Source organism: Typopeltis vanoorti, chromosome 10, assembly GCF_054136105.1.
Source record: "Typopeltis vanoorti isolate ZY-2024b chromosome 10, IOZ_Tvanoo_1.0, whole genome shotgun sequence".
NCBI lineage: Eukaryota > Metazoa > Arthropoda > Arachnida > Uropygi > Thelyphonidae > Typopeltis > Typopeltis vanoorti.
This window is the reverse complement of record NC_143558.1, coordinates 76,399,010-76,418,162: the sequence shown is the minus strand read 5'-3', so window position 1 is coordinate 76,418,162 and position 19,153 is coordinate 76,399,010. Positions and strand designations below refer to the sequence as shown.

Genomic DNA, 19,153 nt, shown 5'->3' with positions numbered 1-19,153 from the left:
ACAGTTGTTTCTTTTTTTGTAGCTCAAGCTTAATGGTGTTATTCATCCATTTAACCCCTACTTGTTTTACTATTCGGACCCTAGGTATACAATCAGCCATAACCTCCTGTAAATGCTCCTTGACCACTTCCCATGCTCTATCGCCGTCTAGCCCTTGCAGTTGTACATGCCATGGCACTGATCCAAGCAATCTTCTAAGCTTGTCATACTTGCCAACACGGTAATTCCACATATACCCTGTCTTAATCGAAAATTCCGCACCTTTAGCCACCTCCCAGGTCAAGATCTTATGATCACTCTCACCAGTAGGTGGCAACATGGTCATATTCATTACAGTCAAATTCTCAGATGCTATTACCAGGTCAAGCACTCTCACACCACTAGTATTTTCAACTACATGCTGTCTCAGATAGTTATCCCTTAATAATTGAATAAAATCCTTTTCCTTCCTCACATGTGTCCTCTCCTCCTTCCAATCAATGTTACCATAGTTGAAATCCCCCATAATAATTACCCTGCTTCCACTCATTTTATCAATTTCCCTATGCATACTCTCTCCACCATCTATTCCATCACCTGGTCTATAGCAGCACCCAACTGTATATTTTATTCTGCTAGTCTCAATGTCACACCAAATAGCCTCAAATGAGCTCCTTTCACTATCCTGCGATACAACTTCAATTCTCCTTGGTTGCAGTTCATCAGCTATCATCAATAATACCCCTCCCCCCATTTTATTCTCTCTGTCCCTCCTAAACACACTATAACCTACACATTCTATCCCACTAACTATATCATCTTCCGTCAGCCATGTTTCACTAATGCCAATAACCTGTGGCCAAGAAGAGCCAATCAAGGCCAAAAATTCTTCCTTCTTGTTCCTAATACTCCTGGCATTAGTATACATGAAATGCAATGATCCCTTAGTCCCACTCCTATATTGATGCGTTATTCTAAATGGCCCATTCCCATTTTTTGTCCTTAGTGCTGGCTCGGGTACATTATATACATTCTTACACTCATCTGTCTCACTGATGTCTGCATATCCATTGCCCCCCCCCTCCTTGGTAGTTCTAGTTTCCCTGGTTTTACACATCCATTTTCACTTCATTCAGCAACACTCTTTCCAGTCTCCGCACACCAAGTCCATTCAAATGCAGGCCATCCATCTTGTATAAGTCCTTTCGCCCTTCAAACTCATTCCACACGTCCACGAATTCCACACCACACCGTCTGCATAACCTACGCATAATGTCATTTGCGATTATGGTCCTCCTTCTAAACTCCTCTCTGTCATACCGCGGCAACAGACTAACCATTCTAACTCTGTCACTCTTTTCTTTCGCTTCCTTTAACAATACTTTCAAGTCCTCTCTCATAAAAAATTTATCACCTTTCAATTCATTCGTACCCGCCACAATTAATAATTCTTTCACTCTCTGTTTTTGCACTCTAATACTCTCAGAGTTAGTCGATCTCTGGCACGGGCAAGCGGGTTTTTCGTCCTGTAAACTGAAGAAAATCGACCGTAGAACCCACATTATTTCAGACATTAAATATATTGTGTTAGGGTTAGGGATCACGAGATGGCGGCACATTTGAGCCGTCTCTCTTCACTGTGTACCGCTTAATTAGTGATAGCCTTGGGCCATCTATCTCTGATTGGTACCAGTGGAGATTGAACTGCCCACTCAGTCTCCAAAAGTTAGATAGGGCTAAATGGCCTCGCCTACTCCCCGTATACGGGAATAAAAAGGCGTTAGCTGATTTTTTTTTATTTTTTTATTCTTACCTCCCACCTTGGTCCAAACTTTTATGAACGGTTCAGTAAAATAGAAATCCGGCAAGTCTTCATATTCATTTCAAAAGAAATTAACATTTAATTCACTGAATAGATATAATACATGTTATAAGAAATTTTTACTGACATAAAATTAATCTTGATAAAATTGGGAAGTGAGTAGTTTCACTTATGATTGCTAACTCTCCTGTGAAAACTCTCCTTGGAAATGAAAGTGTTAACAAAATCATAATTTCATACCATTAATTCTAACAAAGATCTAACTCTCATCTATATATGACACCATTCAAGGCTATTCTTTCTATAATTCGCATACAGTCACAATTATCTTCACACTATTATTCCAATAAAGTATAGAGTTCCTAAGTTTCATCAACATAACTCGTAAATTTCTTTCAATGACGGCTCAGTCCTGAGTTGAAGATTTTACCTATATCTAATTATTGTCCCCTACACAATTTTACATAACAAATAAGAGTCTACATTACCAGTAGTTGGGGGACGCACGATGCCTTCATGGTACGTCCTTCAATTTCCAGATTTACCTCGGCTTTTCTACACATCAGTTGAATTCGGACATGACACATCGCTGACGGGGGAAGCAATTCTGGATCCCCGCACGCTCATCAATCGGCTGGGCATGGGTCATCGATCTCCGGCGTGATCTGGAACTTTACCATGTCAGGTCATTCCATAACCACTTGCTGCGATGACCTCACCATGGACTTCTCCGCCGATGACCACTCCAGTACAGGGAACAAGAAAAATAATGCCACGAGCTGGTGCCGCAGCGCCTTTTAAAACGCGCCCTATGTTTCTTGCCTACGTCATCCTGATTTCTCCCTTTCTTCACTGCTCGTCACTCCTTTCAGCACCTAGCGCCAATCTCTCCCCTAGCATGCTCTTCGGAGGATATCCGCGTTCTATTAGGTGCAAGTGCATGACTTCAGGCCATTACTGTGTAATCAGATTGTCCTTTGCCTTCAACATTGTAAGAGCACTTACATAGATTACACATAGTTTAAACTTCACAAAACACTTAATTATTTTCAATATGATGCGTTAGGTAAAACTTTCTTAAATATGAAGAAATAAATATCAGCTAAATATCTTAAATATCAGCTAATGCCTGTCATTCCCTGTACGGGAATGACAGGCATTAGCTGATATATCTATCTATAAAATCAGTTAATGCATTTTATTCCCTTATAGTGAGAGGGCGTGGCCGTTAAACCCTATCTAGCTTTTGGAGACTAAGTGGGCTGGCCTATGTCTATCACTAAGTATAGGCGGCGCCGATGAAGAAACTGGTGAATAAGTGCTGCCATCTCTTGGTACCTAACCCTAACTGGATGTGCTAATCTGGGTTCTATCTACGGTTTTCTTGAGTTTACGGGACGACGAAAAACCGGAGTTTCGGGGAGAAAATTACGCTTGCCAGAGATAACTCGAGAACCGGTCGAAGAAGGGTTTGGAAAAAGTTCCTCGTTCTTCTAGTCGGACACACACACACACACACACACACACACACACACACACACACACACACACACACACACACACACACACACACACACACACATGATGCAAAGACAAATTCCCATTGCCAATGAGTGTAATGTTCATTTGGGTAATATTACTGCGATTTTAAAGAAACAGGTACCTTTTCTTCTGACAGAAAAGGAAAATGTGGGCGAAAAAGGAAAAATTAGGAAAAAGCTAGTTAGGAAAAGCAAAAGGAGTTAAAAACTGTCTGTTTTTAACTCCTTTTGTAGACTTAAAAAGAGACTTAGCAGCTAGGAAGATTACAGTTGCAAACAAATTAATCCGTGTATTTTTGTTACGTTTTTTTGGTTTCAGTACACAATAATCTTGCTTTAGGTTTGCTATTTTCAGTTTCGATTTTAGTTTACTGTTTTAGTTGTACATTTTTAATAATGTAAACAATTTGACATTCGTTGTGTTTTATTCATTTTGCGTAGCTATAAAATGGATACACCTCCAAGAAAGGGTTTAAATATATGTACTCAAAGACAAATTTGTCTTTGAGTCATTGATGTGTACTCAGCACACATCAATGACTCAAAGACAAATTGCCAGTGAATCTGCGGTGTTGGTTTTGGGTACTATTAATGGAATTTTAAAGAAGTCTACGGTGACAGTACCTTCTCCAGACAAGGAAAATGTGTGACGAAAAAGGAAAACTACACTTACTCAAGATCGTTTACTAGTTAATAAAAGCGAAATTAATCAAAAATTGTCTGTTATCGACTTAAATAGAGAATTGGCAGCTAGTAATACTAATGTTTCTTACACGATAGTCCGTTGAAGATTGGAAGCAGAAAAGACTATTCACTGACTAAAACAGTTGATGATGGCTATGCAGAAAAAGAGGCTCCAGTAGGCAAAAGTGTACAAAGATTGAACTATTGGGAAGTGGGAGAAGGTGATATTCTCAGATAAGAGCCATTTCTTTGTCCAAGGAGAGCAGGTATCCTATGTTCGAAAATCAGCGGCTGAGAAGACTTCTCCACCTCTGCCTTCAGCAAGCTTCTAAACACTGATGATAGTGTGATGAAAAGTGACCAATACATAAAAATATTGTAGAAAAGAGTGTTCCCAAAGATCCAGAAAGACAAAGAACTCATCTTTCAACAGATTCTCGTTCAATGCGAACACTTCAGAAAAAGTAAAAGAGTTTCTTCAAAATCGCAACATCCAATTGCTTCAATGTAAATTAGCCCAATTGAAAATTTGTGGGCCATAGTGAAAAAGAAACTTGGAAAATTAAATTGTGATACAAAGGATAACTTAATATAATCCATTATAAACGTATGGTTTCGAGATGCAGAAATAAGTGAAATGTGTTCTGCGTTGGTAGGGTCCATGCTTAAGCGAATTAGTGAACTTATTAGGAACAGAGGAGCACATGTAAATTATTAAGTCAAGTTGAACTTCAGTATTTGAATCATCAGTTATCGTTTATTTCATTTATCTCTTCAGTGTTATCACCATCAAGTTACATCCTGAAACATGATTTTCGTGTAACATTTTCTGCTACGAATATCAATTTGTTAGCTTTGAAAATAAATGCATATTTAGCTTTCTTCCAAACAATTATAGACGTTTTCTCTCTCTCTCTTTTCCTTTCCTTCTCCTAGTAGGCGCCACTTGTTTATAAAAACGAAAACCGGTGTTTAAATATACGCTGTGTGTGTATTCGGTGAAATGGTGTTTGAAGTTTAGTTTTCGAAATGAAAGTATATTCTTTATTGTGTTTTTTCTTTCCACTGTGTATTTTGCTTACAATTTTGGAAGAATCAGTAGCAAAGAATGGTATGAAAATGCTTGAGACTACAAAACATTCAGATAGTCAGAGTTATCAAAATGAAGTAAGTGAAAGCTTTGACATTAATAAAGATGGTTGGGTAAATCCTTATGATATGTTCAATTATGATCCCGCGACGAAAAGTTATGCAAAACAAAGGTATTCAAAGAAAGCAAACGAAATGCATCGTCAATTACAACGTGAAAATTTCAATAAAAATGGGTTTTCTAAGATGGATCAACTTGAAAACGAAGGCACATTTGGTAAAGATGACTGTAATTGCAGTATTCTAGAGGCGAAACTCCATTCGTGCCAGAAAATGCAACAGCTACATAAAGAAAGTAGTATTAATGGATGCAATAGAGTTGAATTTGCTTATTTGAGAAGAATTGTACAGAAACTTGCAAGTAAGCTGGAAGATTTCTCGAAAAATATCTACGTTCAGTTGAAATTTGAAAGTGACAGTTTTCAGGTATTGGAATATTTTATTGATAATCCTTGTCAACATGTACAAGAAGTTGAGTTAGCATTGTCACATATAATATCTAATGCTATTGTAATTGAAACTGAAGAAACTTGGCTGAAAGGTATAGCCTTTATACTTACATGGAAATGGCCAGTTTTGATGCTGTTAATAATAGTATTTCTCTATTGGACATGCAAAACATTAATCAGTTTAACGTGGTCGAAGTGTAAACGTCTCTTGCCAGTTTTAACTTTCATAAGTGTAATTTGGAACTGGATTTGTCTTTACCAAGAAGAATTGGCCAAAAAACATGCTGCTGCTGAAAAGAATAACTTCTCATGTTACAGAGAACATAACTTAGGATGGTGGGAGTCTGTTCTTGTATGGATGAAATCAACTGTAACATTTTCTAGAGATGATTGTGAAGAGTACTATAAATCTGTACTTGTGGATGCTATATGGCAAGTGAGTCCATTAAAAGCCATTTCTGCTACTATTACTCAGTTTGTACTTTATCCATTTGGTTCAGTTGGATATCATTTGGGTAACTTTTTAAGAAATTTGTTTTCAGGTTTACCAGTGACGATGTGGCCATTAGTATTTACCTTTCTGTTAATAGTTGTGTTGGTACTGATGATAATGGTATGTAGGTATCGTTTGAAATTGCCATTTTTCTTAGGTGTGTTAGAACCAGCTCATACATATAATAGAATTCAAGAACTGAATGATTTGGCTGGCAATTCTAGTCATGAAGAATTAAAAGACAGTCACTCTGAATTAACCAAACTAAAACAACTTACTGATCACAATTCTGATAGCAAAATAAAAAAACCTGTTTTGCATGAACATGTACAAAACATGTGTACCGATATCAAAAAGAGTGACTCACCAAAAAGGAGTACACTTAACTTGACTACTTGCACCAATGTAAAGAGTGTATATGAAGAAGATGACTGCTTCTCTTTAGGATCATCAGTTGAACATTATGTAAACAAGTAAGTTGTAGTACAAGTTATTGCTACTTCCTTGAATAAAAATAAATTTTCATCATACATTTAAAAATACTACAGTTGAAATAATTATAAAATGCTCAAAAATTGGCGTGCTGATTGGGAAAGATTTATAGAAATGTTAGGAAAACTCACTGGAATGATATGATCAACAAAGATTTCTATTATTTGGAATGCATTTAAGGATATTTTTTTTATCTAAACAAAAAGAAAGTACATTTTATTAAGAAAGAGAAATATAAAAGGATTATTTGTAATATGCTTCTGTGGAAAATTGTTTTTTGAGAGTGATAAAAAAATCTTGTGCGTGTTTTTTTCACTTTCCCTTCTCATTACACACCAAGAAGCTGTAATTAATATTATAGCTTCATTTAGAGTTGCTCATTTACATCTAGTAATGCATAGTACACTCTATTTAAGGCATTGTCTTAATGTCACGTATTATGATGAGAATTCCCTTCCTGAACAATTTGAGCTTTTATTGAAATTAAAATCAGTCTAGAATATCACTGATTATTCCTACTGATGAAAGAGAGAGGCATGAAACTTTGGAAGTGGCTCAGATCATAATGTATGACAATATATATATTGCATTTGTGAGGTGGTGCAGTGACATAATAATCAAATATTTGTTGTTGAATTAAATCTTGGGGGTTTGGTTTGAATCACAGTAGATACAATTTAAAAAAAAAGGGAGTGTACTTCACATTATGAAATATGGAAGAGCAACTTGAAGGCAACAGCTCACTGAAAGTAGATTATTTGTGAATATGTGTGTGTGTCTATATATATATATATAAAAACACACACACATATTTTTTTTTTATTATAATAGGATAAAGTAGTATACAGCCACCTGTCACTATAGTAAATGCTATTATATCAAACTCATTATAACAAAATATTAAAAAGTTTTGATCACAACACACATATACAATTTTTTTCTAAAGAAAATTCAGTATAACAAATAGTTGATTATAGCAAACATTTTTGTTGTCTGTATGAGTTTGCCATAGTGAGAGTCAATAAACAAGAATACACCTTGTTAAGTATAATATTATGTTTACATATAAATTAAAGTTTAGTGGATATGAGGTGTCGTGACGTTCTATTTTCATGTTATGTTCTAAATCCGCCATCTTGGTTCAAGTCACTCTTATCAATATAACAACTAAATTGCAAATTGATCACCGATCCAAAAGTAGGGAAATTTATAATTATACTGCGCCACCCTATTCTTAGATTAGTCTATATAAAATAGTAGGATCAATTTTAATTAAGTTAGCAGTCTCCTCATTTATTTAGGCCGAATTATTTACTATTCCACTCGGGGTTCCTGCAAGATTCGAATATTTATGAACGGTGCAATAAAAAGGAATTCAGGCAAATACAATATTTAGATTAACAAAATAAAACATTTAATATATGATATATATAACAAATACAAGAATTCTGCTTTAAAATGAAACAATACAATCAACTTAATACATTTTGCTAAGTCACTCATGCCAATTCAATGTTCTAAACTTTCACATACAATTCACAGTTTCAAAATCACAAGCTTTCTTAACTCAAGTTAATAAAATGAAACTTCTTATTTAATCAGTCTCCACATATCTATCAGCTGTACTTAATGTTTAAAATTCACAGGAAGCACTAATCAAGGTAGACAATATTCCAAGCAATCTTATTCCGGACTTTGAACTTCGAAGATATGTTAATGTTAGAACAAACAAACAAGTATGACTACTCTTACCAGATACAATCTTCAATACATCAATTAATTGTGAGCACACCTATAATTTAACTTATTTACGTTAGCGGAACACATTAATAAAAATTCTCCAACGATTTAATTGAACTACTGTTAATCGCGCTTCACTACTCTAAAAAAAAACACATCAATAAGGCATTGATAATTCTCCTTGTTTACTTTTCTCAAACTAGTTAATTTCAATATAATTCTTCTCAGGGCAACATAGAATTAAGATGTAATCCTAGATACATCAATACATCAATTAATTGTAAGCACACCTATAATTTAACTTATTTACGTTAGCGGAACACATTAATAAAAATTCTCCAACGATTTAATTGAACTACTGTTAATCGCGCTTCACTACTCTAAAAAAAACACATCAATAAGGCATTGATAATTCTCCTTGTTTACTTTTCTCAAACTAGTTAATTTCAATATAATTCTTCTCAGGGCAACATAGAATTAAGATGTAATCCTAGACTAACTGGAACTAATCAGAATTTTCCATTGAATGTCCAGTTCTTTATTTATCCGGTTACAGCATTAATTTTCCTTTACAACACAGCTGACTTCACTTGCAGCTAAGTATATGATTCACTATGTTTTGGCTCACTTCTAAACACTATTCTGATGAATTTCTGCCCTAGAGAACTTATAATTTGCTTCCACTTCCTTTGCTTGTATCCTACCTTCCTTTCTGCTCCGCAAAAACTTCCTCTCTTCTCTCTAATTAAAAATCTTCTATATTTTTCTTCTCCTTTTAGTCCGAAGGTCACGATCTCTTCGACTCGTGCTTGTTTATTTCATGCGTCTCCATGACAACAAATGAACGCAAACATTTCGCTAATGTAATACGATGCTCTACTACTACATGAGTTATTACATAACATTAAATTTTCACAAATAAGAATAAACAGAATATTTGAGCTACTTAATCAGTTTTTCATTACGTATGGAATTAATTATAATAATACTTTTCTTTACATCTTATATATTTTAGTTATTACAAATTCTGCACGTATTATTGCTTAATAAATTAATAGTAGGTCAAGTTTAGAATAAATATTTAAATAGTAATCCTAAATTAAGGAATAATAAATAATTTTTATACAAATCATGATTAATACAAAATAAGTAATGTTAAATGTGAATGAAAAAAAATAAATTACACAACATAGTTTCATTCACAATTTAACAGAGGAAATTAGGTGATGTGACAGAAAAGAATAATAGGTGAGAAGAGAAGAACCAGAGACCATCCCTGGAAGTTGTAAGAGTGTGAGGAGTGAATTTTTTGCGTGGAGAATTGTGGGTGAATGGAACACATTATCAGCATATGTTGTTAAAGCAGGGAGTGTTAAGCATCTTAAAGTTCAACCTGATAAATATGTTGTCAGTTGAGTGAACCTTCCACACTGAGTCTGCTGAGGTCACGCAGGGTGTGATGATAATTTTTGTAAAACAAACCATAATTAATATAAATACCTCTACTGTGATGAGCACAAAAACTTTTTAATATTGATATTGCAGAGGGAGAATGTTTTAATTTTGAGTTAGAAGTTTAATGTGGCATTCACTGTATTGTAATTGTTCTCAGGAATAAATGTTTTTATCATCATCCAATCATTAAATTCATTCACTCTATGCACTTGCCATGCCCAAGGACATGGTGAGTGCATGGGGAATGAATCTGTTCAACATTAAGCATAAAACACACACCAGGTAATATTTCAATCATATCACATCATCCTTCTTCACCCTTTCCAGCAGATTAGATTCTACAGGTGCCAGTTCATCAATCTGCGATCTTGTCCAACAAGCTAAAGTTAAAAATCCACAAAATTTTGGAATAAAAATCAGGATATAGGTATATCCATATGGTATTTTAGTTTTACCTAGATAATTTTTTTTAATTAACAAAGCAATTAGAACCTACAGTAATAATTCTGTAGAATATTATTACATTCATTCCCAAAACGCTATGCGAGTGAAAAGATGCATAGGGTTTGTTTTCCAGGTGGTAGAATGAGTAGGGCGATTGAAGCATCGGATGCGAGGCATGCATGAGCAAATGATAGAATGGTATCAAGTAGAATGTAAGGATGGATGTCAGAAGGCTGTTAAGGAGAGTGAAAGATAACAGTGTTTAGGTAAGATAGTCAGCATGCCCAGGTATGATAATGATGAGTTAAGAAAGCGAGCAAAGATTATGAACGGTATGCTAGCAGAGACTGGGCGAGGAGTGTAAATGATGTTTGCAGGAGTGTGTGTGTAGGGGGGGATGATATTAGTGATGATAGAAGTGGAGGAGTCATATCAGAGGTTGAGGTCAGTGGGATTTTTAATTAAAAACAGAAATGAGCTGGTGTGTATATTTACAAATTGTGAAGTATTTGCAACAAGGGAAATTAAATTGTAGCATAGCATTGATAGTTTGTTCGCCCAAAAATTGTTAGAATAAGTGAGACATGGTTGAATGAGGATGACATTCAGACAGGAATAGATATGGAGGGATATGTAGTCTTTCATGAAGACGGACAACGATAAAAGGGAGGAGGGGTGCAATTGATAATCGAAGAGGAGTTGATAGTTGTACAAATAGTAACAGTAGTTTTGAAGCATGGTGAAGTGGAGGTGGGCAGGATGAAATGTGTAGAAGGGTGTTGTTATAGACCTTCTAATGTGAAAGGCAGTGAGAAGAAAAAGTATGGTCAAATTGGTGTGACTAATAAGAAAAGGAGTGACCATTATGAGTGATTTCAGTTATGGAATTATAGCATGAAATGAAGAGACAGCATCTGGAACCAAAGAGAATGAATTATTGAACTTCTGAGGAACAATTATCTTAAGCAGTACATAATAGAGGCCATATTTGGATTGAGGGTCTGGGATTTGATATCTGATCAGAAGATATAAATGAAGTTTCACATCTTCCTCCAGTTGGAGAAAGTGACCATGAAGTTATCACTTCAGTGGCGGCCAATTCTATTGGGATAGTTGTGAGAAAGGGTTATATGCGCAACTATAAAGCGGGTGATTATGACAAACTGAGGAGGCCGCTTACAGCAATATCATGGAATGAGGAATTAGATGGGAAGGAAATTGATAATGCTTATTCTTTCTCAGAACTATCTAGCAGAGGCAATCACTTATAGGTAGGCATGAAATGGATGACTGAAGAGTGAAGTATGCAATCTGGAAGAAAAAGTCATTGTGGAAGCAGCACAAGATAAGTGGCAATAATCAGTTACATGAGGAGTACAAAAAAAAAATAAAAGCAAGCAAGGAAGATAACTTGCTTGGTAAGGGTAGCAAAAGTGCAGTATGAGCAGCAGTTAGAAAATTATGCTAAAAGAAATCTAGGGAGTTTATTCAATATGTGGACAGTAGAAGGAGGTATGATTATGGGAGGATGATGTTGTTTATTATTTTAACGGTATAATAGAACACAGAAACTAAGTAAATAATTAATTTATTAACTTAATGCTGATATTTCGCTGGTGTTATAACCAGCATCTTCAGAGCACAAAAACACTGTTTGTCACAATACGCGAGACTAAAACAACATGGTTTACTTAAACAAAATTGTAGCAGCAACACAAAGTCTAGAGTCCTGATTTTGGCACCCTCTATCTGAAAAAAAAAAAAAAAAAAAAAAAGCTATCTCATATATTACTAGCGTCCTAGAAAAGTGCTAGTTTTTTCTTAATATGACTGTCTCCCAGATCTTCGGCAAGTTAATACAGCCATATTTGTTGAGATTTGGAGTGTGTTTTAGGGCTTCTCTCGCCTCTAAGAACAATCTCTCTGATTTATACGGGTTTCTGTGTAGTACTTTTGTGTTTTTCCAGTTGATCCTGTGTGCAGGGGTATCCAGAGCATGGTCTGCTAGGCCCGACTTCTCATAATGATGATTCCGGACGTATCTTTTATGTTCGTTGATGCGGATGTTCACAGTTCTTCCTGTTTTACCGTAGTAGGCTTGATTGCATGAGCAGGGTACTTGGTAGACTCCTGGATGTGATAAAGGAGGAATGCTGTCCTTGGGTGAGTGGATGAGGGTGGCTAATTTGCTACATGGTCTGAATGTAGTGCGTAGTTTATGTTTATTGAGAATTCTTGAGAACTTTTTGGATTTTTTATTTTATGTGGATTGTAGCCGTTGGCCAAGAAGGTGTGGCGTAAGTGAGTCAGTTCAGCAGTAGGAGCCTTGTCATTGGAACAGATTGCTCCCGCTCTATGGGTTAGCGTTTTTAATATGCCATATTGTTGAGAAGGATGATGGTGTGATTGTTTGTGTAAGTATCTACCTGTATGTGTGGGTTTTCTAAAAACTGAAAATGATAAGGAACCATCTGGGAGACGTGCGATGAGTGTATCCAGGAAGGGCAGACAGTTGTTGGTTTCCAGTTCCATAGTAAAGTGGATTTTTGGATGTTGGCTATTTAAATGTGCTAAGAATGTTTTCAATGTCTCAGGGCCATGTGGCCAAATAGCAAGCACATCGTCAACATAGCGTAGCCAAAGTGTTGGTTTGAGAGTGGCTGTATTGATTGCTTGTTTTTCCAGGTGTTCTATGTAAAAGTTGGCTAGGGGGGAGGAGGGGGGAGCCCATGGCTGTCCCATCAATTTGTTTGTATATTTTCCCTTTCCATGTGAAATATCCTGCATGTATTGTGAATTCGAATAGTTCGAATATATCAGGGGGGAAGTGTGACTTCAGTAGATTGAGGGTTCCTATTAGTGGTACATTTGTGAATAGTGAAGTGATGTCAAAGCTTACTATTAAGTCTGAGCTTTTTAGGGTAAGGTGTTGTAAGATGCTTTTTAGGTGTGCTGAATTTTTGACAAAGGAGGGAGAATTGTTTGTGAGAGTGGCTAGTAGCTTCGCTAAATGTCTAGCCAGTTTGTATGTGGGACTATTTATACTGTCCACAATTGGGCGTAGGGGTGTGCCTTGCTTGTGAATTTTTGGTGCTCCATAGATCCTCGGTGTTTTAACATGGAAGGGTTTGAGTTTGTTAACGGTGTCTTTGGGCCAGGAAGTGACTTTTTTCAATAATTTTCGTGCCTTATTCTTTTGTGTGTTGGTGGGATTGCGATCTATAATTTTGTATGTTGACTGATCTTGTAATAGTGTATGCATTTTGTTTTCATATTCAGTTGTGTCCATCACCACGGTTGCATTTCCTTTGTCTGCTTTTGTTATGGTAATCTGGCTGTTGTTGTGTAGCTCTTTTATAGCAATGAATTCCTTATGTGGGATATTATTTTTGGGAGGCTTGGACTTGATTAGAATGTTGGCCACATCTAAACATATGTTGTTAGCTATTGTTGGAGGCAGGTCGTATATTCCTCGTTTGATGGACGCCATTATTATGGCTTTTGGAACTTGCTTGGGAGTTATGGCAAAGTTGTGCCCTCGACTTAAAGCAGTCGTGGCCTCTTTGCTTAAAGTGAGTGACGATAGATTCACGACGACGAGGTCTTGTTGTAATTGCAGTCGTTGTATGGTGTTCCGTTGTTGGAGATTTTCAAACTTATTTTGGTGCCGGTTTTTGACTCTGTCGAATTCTTTTTTTTGCCGTTGCGTCGGTGATGTTATCTAGGATCTGCCACAGTTCTGTATTTAGAATATTATGCAGTGATTCTCGTAATGCGTTGATGGTTGAATTTGATTTTGCTAATTCCAGACGAGTGGTGTTAATCTGTTCACGTAAAAGCGCTACACTCGCTCGTTTATAGATGCGTTGGGCTTTGGCCGAGTGGAACTTGTTTTTGATTTTAAAACAGTTCAGTATTAATTCGGTGTCGAGGGCACAACTTTGCCATAACTCCCAAGCAAGTTCCAAAAGCCGAAATAATGGCGTCCATCGAACAAGGAATAGCGCCTCTGTAGCGCAATTGGAAGAACGGCGGTACATTGCGCCCTTCGATTGGAATAGGCCTAAGTTCGATTCTCGTCGCGACGGGAGGAATCTTTATCTGGTCGATTTCAATCGAAGGTGAGTTAGCCGATCTCATACGGAGGTAGCAGGGTTTTTTCTCCCGGAAACTCGGGTTTTTCATCCCGCATACATTCAAATCGGCCCTTGAGAACACACGCAATTTACAGACAAAAATTACTAGTTGTGGTGGTGTGGGAGGTGGGCGGTAGATAGCGTTGATGGAGATGATTCGTAGTAGAGGTTAGGTGTAGAGACAGTTGTAGGTGTCCTCCCGCGATGAGTCTTCGGACTCCTTGGAGGTATCAGGAATAATAATAATAATAATAATAATAATAATAATAATATGACCTTTCCTCCAACAATAGCTAACAACATACGTTTAGATGTGGCCAACATCCTAATCAAGTCCAAGCCTCCCAAAAATAATATCCCACATAAGGAATGCATTGCTATAAAAGAGCTACACAACAACAGCCAGATTACCATAACAAAAGCAGACGAAGGAAATGCAACCGTGGTGATGGACACAACTGAATATGAAAACAAAATGCACACACTATTACAAGATCAGTCAATACAAAATTATAGATCGCAATCCCACCAACGCACAAAAGAATAAGGCACGAAAATTATTGAAAAAAGTCACTTCCTGGCGCAAAGACACAGTTAACAAACTCAAACCCTTCCATGTTAAAACACCGAGGATCTATGGAGCACCAAAAATTCACAAGCAAGGCACACCCCTACGCCCAATTCTGGACAGTATAAATAGTCCCACATACAAACTGGCTAGACATTTAGCGAAGCTACTAGCCACTCTCACAAACAATTCTCCCTCCTTTGTCAAAAATTCAGCACACCTAAAAAGCATCTTACAACACCTTACCCTAAAAAGCTCAGACTTAATAGTAAGCTTTGACATCACTTCACTATTCACAAATGTACCACTAATAGAAACCCTCAATCTACTGAAGTCACACTTCCCCCCTGATATATTCGAACTATTCGAATTCACAATACATGCAGGATATTTAACATGGAAAGGGAAAATATACAAACAAATTGATGGGACAGCCATGGGCTCCCCCCTTCCCCCCCAGCCAACTTTTACATAGAACACCTGGAAAAACAAGCAATCAGTACAGCCACTCTCAAACCAACACTTTGGCTACGCTATGTTGACGATGTGCTTGCTATTTGGCCACATGGCCCTTAGACATCGAAAACATTCTTAGCACATTTAAATAGCCAACATCCAAAAATCCACTTTACTATGGAACTGGAAACCAACAACTGTCTGCCCTTCCTGGATACACTCATCGCATGTCTCCCAGATGGTTCCTTATCATTTTCAGTTTTTAGAAAACCCACACATACAGGTAGATACTTACACAAACAATCACACCATCATCCTTCTCAATAATATGGCATATTAAAAACGCTAACCCATAGAGCGAGAGCAATCTGTTCCAATGACAAGGCTCTTACTGCTGAACTGACTCACTTACGCCACACCTTCTTGGCCAATGGCTACAATCCACATAAAATAAACAAAATACTAAACACTCCTAAGAAACCCCTCCCACCATCCACCACAGAGAAGTACAACAAAACAGTCACCATCCCTTACATTAAAGGCACATCCGAAAAGATCTCAAGAATTCTCAATAAACATAAACTACGCACTACATTCAGACCATGTAGCAAATTAGCCACCCTCATCCGCTCACCCAAGGACAGCATTCCTCCTTTATCACATCCAGGAGTCTACCAAGTACCCTGCTCATGCAATCAAGCCTACTACGGTAAAACAGGAAGAACTGTGAACATCCGCATCAACGAACATAAAAGATACGTCCGGAATTATCATTATGGGAAGTCGGGCCTATCAGACCATGCTCTGGATACCCCTGCACACAGGATCAACTGGAAAAACACAAAAGTACTACACAGAAACCCGTATAAATCAGAGAGATTGTTCTTAGAGGCGAGAGAAGCCCTAAAACACACTCCAAATCTCAACAAATATGGCTGTATTAACTTGCCGAAGAACTGGGAGACAGTCATATTAAGAAAAAACTAGCACTTTTCTAGGACGCTAGTAATATATGAGATAGCTTTTTTTTTTCAGATAGAGGGCGCCAAAATCAGGACTGTAGTCTTTGTGTTGCTGCTACAATTTTGTTTAAGTACACCATGTTGTTTTAGTCTCGCGTATTGTGACAAACAGTGTTTTTGTGCTCTGAAGATGCTGGTTATAACACCAGCGAAATATCAGCATTAAGTTAATAAATTAATTATTTACTTAGTTTCTGTGTTCTATTATACCGTTAAAATAATAAACAACATGTTCGACGAACACATAAGTCTATCCACACGTTTATGGGAGAATGATGTTGGTCATTGATAATGGGAAAATGATAAACACCGAGAAGGAGTAGAGGCTTTAGGTTAGCATTTCATTAAAGTATTCCATCTTGTGATTGTAATATAGTGCAGAACTTGATAGCAGTGGGAATGGGGGAGAACCCACTGATGGTGAGTGAGCAGAAGGTATACAAGGAATTGATGACAAGATCATGGGACATGATGGTGTAATAGCACTTGTCTTGAGGGAATGTTTGAAGGCTTTGACAATGGTTTTAACTAAGCTTTATAACATGAGTTTTAGATTGGTCCGAGTTCCAAGAAGTGGAAAGAGTGCAGAATTATTTTGCTTCATAAAGGGGATGATAAGACTACGAATTATATGCCAGTCTGCTTGTCTGGACTTGTAGTCAAGGTGGTGGTGAGCTAGTGAAGACAAGGATTAAGAACCTCACTTGATTGCTATGTATTCTGTTTAATGGACAACATGGGTTTGCTAAAGGAAGATCCTGTTTTAGCAATCTGCTTACTTTTTATAACAAAGTGACGAATATGTTGGAAAGGGGGATGCATTACAGTAGTATATGTAGATTTTGCGATGATCTTTGATAACTTGCCACACGACATTCTAGTACTAAGGTAAATTGGATCAGATCAGGTTGAATTGGGGATTTGGCAGTTTGATATCAGTTTATTGGGGAGTGAAGTCACTGGTGGTGTGTCTCAGGGATCTGTTTTGGGACTATTGTTGTTTAATTTGGGGGTAAACGACATTGCAAGGAGCTTAAATGGTGATATGCAGTTGTGTGCCGATGATGCAAAGTTTATGAGTGTAATGAGAAGTAGAGTAGATGTTGTAGCTTTCCAAGAGGACTTGAGTTGACTGTCTGGATGGGCGAGTGTATGTAGATGTCATTTAAACATAACAAAGTGAAAGATTTTAAAATTTGGTTAGCAGAGACTTGATGCAGAGCATAGGATAGGTGTGGGTGATGGTGGATAGTGACTTGAAATTTTGTGATCAATTTTGCTAAAATTTTGAGTACAATCTAAGACTGGAGCAGAGCCATGGCATAAGAAACTATATAGAATGAATGCCATTAGTGTGTGGGAAGTGGTCAAGAATTGTTTAAGTGAGGAAGTATCAGAGTGCATATTCAGGATCAGTAGGATAAACTAAGTAGGGATTAAGTGGATGACTACCAATATAAAGCAGTAGCTGCAAAAAAAGAAAGCATTGTGGAAGGAATATAAACAACAAGGTGATCAGCATGCCCATGAGCAGTATAAAGAACAAGCAAGAAGGGTAACTAGTATGGTAAAGAAGGCTAAATCAGATTTTCAGATAAAATTATCTAAGTAAGCGAAAGTAAATCCAAAAGAGTTTTTGTTGTTGTTATGTGGCAAGTAAGAGAAAGAATGATTATATAAAGATAACTTTACTCAGTGCTGATGGTAGGGAAATGATAGTAGCGGAAGAAATAATTCAGTTACTAAGTGATCACTTTGCAAGAGTATATTATCCAGGTGGTGACTTAGCAGTTAACTCATGTGACAGACAGACAAACAGAGACAGAGATTGATATAGATTATCTGGAGGTACTCAATATATTGAAAAATATCAATGTTACTACAGCAGTGGACCTGAATGGTACTTCATCTTGTGCTACAAGAATGTGCAAGTGAACTGGCAGTGCTTCTGACAAACTTGTTTAATCGAAGTCTCAGCTATGAGACTTATCACCCAAACCAGCTGTCATACTTTCCCTTAAATTCATTCATGCTAGATGCACTCACTAACCCTAAAGGCAAACTATTCCACTCACTCACTGCTTGGTGACAGAAAAACATAGCTCTTATCCCTTTCTTGACTGCAAACAAACTTAACTTCCATGGATGTCCTTGTGTTCTCTTACATACCATATAACAAAAAATTTCATTAGATGATATCCATAACATTCAGAAGTTTATAGACCTCTATCATATCACCTCCTCTTTATCCTGTTAAGCAGGGTCTGTAATCCATATACTTGCAATCTGTCCACAATCTGTAAGTGCTAGATATCAGTAGCATCCTTGATTGCCCTGCCTATCTTCACATTGTTAGCAAACAATTGCACATCTCCTGTTAGACCCTTCCTAATGTTATAAATGTATAAATTGAACAACAATGGCCCAAGGACTGAATCCTGAGGTACACCACTAGTCACTGTAAATCTGGCAGATTCACACACACATTATACACATTTTGATATGTCTGTTAGTCATCCACTGATCCAAGTCAAGAGTTTATATTCCAATCCCATATTCTTCAGTTTATGCAACAGCCTTTCATGTGGTATATTATCAAATGCCTTAGTCACATCCAACATTATCATAGTGTGTCTACTCCCTTTATCCAACTCAGCCGTAACATTGCTATAAAATGTGAGCAAATTGTTAAAACATGACTGTCCTTTAGTAAACCCATGATA

General features: G+C 36.9%; 1 protein-coding gene across 5 annotated transcripts in view; it reads left to right on the top strand.

Annotated features, from left to right (window-relative positions):
• Positions 1-5,030: 5,030 nt before the first annotated feature.
• Positions 5,031-19,153, top strand: part of LOC150102522 (chloride channel CLIC-like protein 1) — a 66,501-nt gene continuing 52,378 nt past the window's right edge. For all 5 annotated transcript variants that reach the window (XR_016548922.1, XM_090398937.1, XM_090398936.1 and 2 more), the window contains exon 1: positions 5,031-6,590. Coding sequence is in view for 4 of the 5 variants with exons in the window: in XM_090398937.1 (XP_090255063.1) it covers positions 5,056-6,590 (1,535 nt within the window). In the remaining variant the exon portion in view is untranslated. The remainder of the gene's footprint in view (positions 6,591-19,153) is intronic.